The sequence below is a fragment of the Guillardia theta genome, assembly GCF_000315625.1.
Source record: "Guillardia theta CCMP2712 unplaced genomic scaffold GUITHscaffold_16, whole genome shotgun sequence".
Lineage (NCBI taxonomy): Eukaryota > Cryptophyceae > Pyrenomonadales > Geminigeraceae > Guillardia > Guillardia theta.
This window is the reverse complement of record NW_005434658.1, coordinates 23,295-28,029: the sequence shown is the minus strand read 5'-3', so window position 1 is coordinate 28,029 and position 4,735 is coordinate 23,295. Positions and strand designations below refer to the sequence as shown.

Genomic DNA, 4,735 nt, shown 5'->3' with positions numbered 1-4,735 from the left:
TGAGCTGATTGTCACGAAGTCGAGTCCTGCGAGACAATGAGGAGGAGGAAAGGGGGAGGCAGGGAGGGAGGCAGGGAGGGGAGGGGAGGGGAGGCAGGGAGGGGAGGGGAGGCAGGGAGGGATCAGGAGGGAGCGGGAGGAGGCGATGGAGTTTTTTGTCACCTCTGCTCTGCTGCTTTCTGTATAACCGTGGAGCTAGTTGACCATCCGATCTTGACCCATTCAAGTCAATCGAGAACATCTCTCTCCATCTTCATCATTCCCGCCTCCTCCTCCTCCGACCTTCGCCCTCTTCTCGTCCCTCCTCCAGCCCTCACCTGATTCGCGTCGCTATCCCCTGCTCCTCCACCCAAACTGCTCCGCCTTGTCTGAACCTTCACTTCCTTGAGCCCTGCTCCCTCCTCTGAACTTTCGAAGTCGTCCTCCATGTCAACCCTCCCCTTCCTCCTCGCCGCTTTCACGACCCTCCCTCTCAGTCCTTCGAGCAGACGTCTGAACTCAGCACGGAAAGCGACGGCGAACGGGTCTTCCGGTGTGTTGACCACCTCCTGGTACACGTTGAGGATGATGGCGATGAACATGTTGAGGAGGAAGAAGAAGCAGATGAACTGGAAGAGAAGGAAGAGGAGGGGGCCAAGGTAGACGTTGACTTGTCGGATCTTGTCAAAGTCCAGCCCTTGCACCAGCGACTTGCACACGTTGATGTACGCGAGGTTTACAGACTTGAACTCTTCCATCTCCGACCCGAACGACACGTACAGCGCCAGTGCAAAGGCCCAGAGGGCGATGGCGAGGAGGATCGAGAATATCGTGATGTCTTTAGCCGATCTCGCCAGGGTCAGGATGAGCTTCGATACGGCGGGGTTGAGGTACTGCAGGTACCCAAGGAACTTGAGCCAGGTGATCAGGCCGTTGAATCCCGTCCAGTTTGTGATCTGATAGGAGTACCATCCCATCGCATCGAAGTCCAGGTACTTCTGCAGGTACCCAGACTCGTCCCTGCCCGACCCGAACACTGGAGACTCCTGGGACGGGCTACTGGCTACGGAGGGATCAGGGTAGCCCCCGATAAAGTCCTTGACCATGAGGTAGTACTGGACCTTGTAGCCGAGGGTGATGACGAAGATGATGATGTTCACAAGGTCAATGAAGAACCAGACGTCCCGCAGAACCCTCGTCCTGTTCCTCCACACCCGGAACGTCAGGAGGCCCAGCCAGACCACGACGCTGACGTAGACGAAGATGTCGAGCACGAGAAGCGAGATGTCAGACAGCCTGACGTATCCGAACCGCATCACGCGGATGCTGCTGCTGGAGCGGACGAAGCCGTAGGGCAGGAACTCGAACAAGAGCCTGGTAGAGAGGAACAGGTTCAGAACCTGGTTGTACACCACGTAGTCAAACAGCACAGCCCTCGTCCTGGCGTCAGTCCAGCCCCCAGCTCGCAGGGCCTTCACAAATTCCACGAACTGCGCGTTGGACATGTTGAGCGGAAAATCCTGCCGGCAGCTCAGGGTCAGCTGTGGAGGGGGGGGGGGAGCAGGTCAAGGTCAACCTGAATGAAACCTCCTCCGTCGTAGGAGATGGGAGAGCCGGAGGCTCTAGAGGTGACACTCGAGCTGGAGAGCTGGGAAGCGGAGTAGAAGGGAGCCGGGCGCTGAACCATCGCGAAGGAGGAGTTGAGCTCTAGAGCCCACCAGGTGGACTTGTCAATGTCGGCGTCTTGGATCTTGGGGATACAAACCTGCCCGTCCCCGTACCCGACTGTCGCCCTCATCCTGCTGGGAACCTTGCAAGCCTGCGGCTCGACCCGGATCTGCCTCAACCTCGGCCTCTGTACCATCACATTGTTGCCTATGACTCGCCACCTTGTACCCTGGAAGTCAGGTCCGAAGAAGGAGCCGTTGTAGCTCCGGTCTATGTACAGGTACTGCATCGGGCACTCTACTAGCCAGGTCCAGAAGTCATCGACAGTGCTGACATCCGAGAAACTCTTGAAGTAGGTCGTGCTCGAAAACGTCGCTCCTTCGAGCGTGGCGGCGGTGAATTCCCTGGAGAAATCTTTGTTGGAAGTCAGGAATGAGGGAACAGGAGGATGGTGTAGGAGGCGACAGGAAAATTGGGGAGGGAGAAGGAGGCAGAGAGAAGGAGAAAGAAAAGGGCAGGAGGAGCGGAAGTGAGGCAGGAAGAGGGGGTGAACAGGAGCTTGCCATAGCTTGCTTCTATCGGCCGTTGCATGAGAGCGTTACAGGTGAAGAGGATGAGGAACACAACGAACGCTAGCATCTCCATCAACTTCCTCCTGCTCGTCATCGTCATGGCCGAAAAGTCTGGAGCAAAGGCACGTGCTAACCTGGCCCGCTGCCGGAGCTCCTCCTCTGCGCATGCTTTCATATGCAGCTCTTCGGCATACAATCCCCCGTGCTGCTCCTGGTGACCAGTGGCTCCTCCTCCCACGACCTCCTCCTCCTCTTCGTCCTGTCTTCGATGTGATGTTACTGCGTCTCTCGGCATGTTCGCCGCGCCTGCCGCTGCCGCCACCATCACCGTCGTTCGCCCTGTCGATCGCGCCACCTTCCCCATTGCTAGCCGCCCTCAATCAAGGTCCAACTGCCTACGGACCATCCACCCCATACCCCCAATATCCTTACAAGACCCCTCGAGATAGTAATCAAAGTACCCCTTCTCACACATCTCTCGATATCACCCACCCCTCCGAATTGTTATCCTTTTCACAATGAAGTTTGACTGCCACGATCACTTTCCCCCTCATACAGCACATATCTGTCTCTACTTATGAATCACTGAGCGCCGCCCGGCTTTACCTCCCGGCCGGGCCCCGGCGGTCCCATTTACTTGCTGAGTCACGGGGTCTTGAGCCCGTTTTTTTGTTTTACAATAACTTATAAGAAACTAAAACTAACAGTAGTTGTATCTGTACCAGGTGCATCAGAAACTGGTGCCCAAAACAGAGGTTATAAATACTATTCCGATTCCTGGTACCATGAACAAGTTAAAAATTCACAGTTTATAATACTAATAAGATTCACTCACCGTGTCCTCGCGCCCTCCTCCTGCGCCTAGCCGGCTCCTTCCCCTTCCGTCCTCCGTCCCCCCCCCCACCCAGCCCCTCCCCCTTCCCCGCTCCTGCCCGCTACCCCTGATACGTCTTCGTCCATCCCTCTCCTCTACCATCACCCCCGTGTCTCTCCGCAGACAGCTCCAATCGCTCTGCCCCTTCCCATCGCGCCCCTCACTGCCCCACTTCCTGATGGTTTTACTTTTCTCTCTTTTCTGCCTCCCACCTCCTTTCCTGGCATTCTACCAAGAAGATTATCTTGGGTGTATAGATGAATCACGAGGAAATCACTCAGTTCGAGAAGGTTATCTTCAGCTCACCTTTCTTCCATGTTTCATCCAACTGCCTTGAGCTGTACCGTGCGATTTCCCCCCTTCCTCCCTTCCTCTTCCTTCCACCTCTCCATCCAGGCAAGAGTGGGTTAATGTAGAATTGCGAAAGAGACAGGCATGCATGCATGCATGGAGGCAGCCAGGAAGGTTGACCATCAGGTCAGGGAAGGAGATTAGCATGGGTCAACATGCACCATGCACATATCTCGACTCACGAGCGCCTTTTTTCAGATGTCTGGGCAGAAATCAGAATGGGTGAAGAAATGCATTGGAATCCTCAAGGTTCTGAAGAACCACAAGCATGGCTGGGTCTTCTCCGAGCCCGTAGACCCTGTCAAGCTCAACATTCCTGACTATCTGGAGATTATCAAGAAGCCGATGGACCTCGGTACAGTGAGAACGCACCTCGACAACGGTACCATCACCAACCCGGAAGAGTTCAAGACGAATGTGAGACGAGTCCGTCCATCCTCGGAGTGTGTCTGACCGTCTGGGCTGCATCGTGCTCCCATGGGCAGGTGGTGCTCACCTTCGACAACGCCATGCGATATAACCCCTCCAACCACGACGTCCACATCATGGCGAAGACTCTGAAGGAGGTGAGGACCCGCCTTGTTGCGAAGCTCCCGCCTGTCACAATCACGATCCCATAGTTGTCGACCTCGATACCTCCGGTGTTCGCAGATCGGCTGCTGACTTGGTTTTGTTGCTAGCTGTTCTTTCAGAAGTGGTCATCATCAGAAGCGACCATCATGGAGAAATGGAAGATAGAGAAGTCCGGGGGTGACGCAAGCGGCGGACCTTCCGAACCTTCCATCGGTGCTGCAAGGAGCAGCCAGCAGAAACGATCTCACAGTCATTCCGCAGGAAAGCGTTTGCACGATGCAGACTTCAGCGACGACAGGCCGATGACTTACGAAGAAAAGCGCGAGGTTAGTCCAGACTTGTTGTGCTTGTTGAGAACCGCTCTGAGCCGTTGCTTCCCACCCATCCGATGCTGACAAGCAGCACAGTTGAGTCAAAACATGAACAAGCTCCCTGGAAAGAAGTTGGGCTCTGTTGTTCAAATCATCCATGATCGCAACCACAAGGTTTTGCAGCCGGTTGTCACTTCTGCCCTGCCATGATGGATGTTCTCACTTTGGTTCCCCTCAACACTCAGAACCCGGATGACAACGAGGAGATCGAGATTGACATCGACAAGATCGACGACGCCACTCTCCGCTTCCTCGACAACTTCGTCAAGGAGGTGAAGTGTCTCGTCTTCATCCTTCTCGACTCACCTCACAAACCCTTGCAGGCCTTGGCCAAGAAGAAGAAGAAA

The 4,735-nt window shown here is 55.2% G+C and overlaps 2 protein-coding genes across 2 annotated transcripts; one reads left to right on the top strand and one right to left on the bottom strand.

Annotated features, from left to right (window-relative positions):
* Positions 1 to 227: 227 nt before the first annotated feature.
* Positions 228 to 2,583, bottom strand: GUITHDRAFT_104196 (hypothetical protein; the record flags this gene model as incomplete). The annotated part of the gene is made up of 4 exons (XM_005836724.1): positions 228 to 1,499; positions 1,556 to 2,061; positions 2,250 to 2,302; positions 2,354 to 2,583. 4 exons carry the CDS (start codon positions 2,581 to 2,583, stop codon positions 228 to 230), a joined length of 2,061 nt encoding a protein of 686 aa, XP_005836781.1.
* Positions 2,584 to 3,642: 1,059 nt separating this feature from the next.
* GUITHDRAFT_67457 (hypothetical protein) lies at positions 3,643 to 4,064 on the top strand (the record flags this gene model as incomplete). The annotated part of the gene is made up of 2 exons (XM_005836723.1): positions 3,643 to 3,861; positions 3,930 to 4,064. The coding sequence occupies 2 exons, from the start codon at positions 3,643 to 3,645 to the stop codon at positions 4,062 to 4,064; spliced, it is 354 nt and encodes a 117-aa protein (XP_005836780.1).
* Between the last annotated feature and the right edge of the window lie 671 nt (positions 4,065 to 4,735).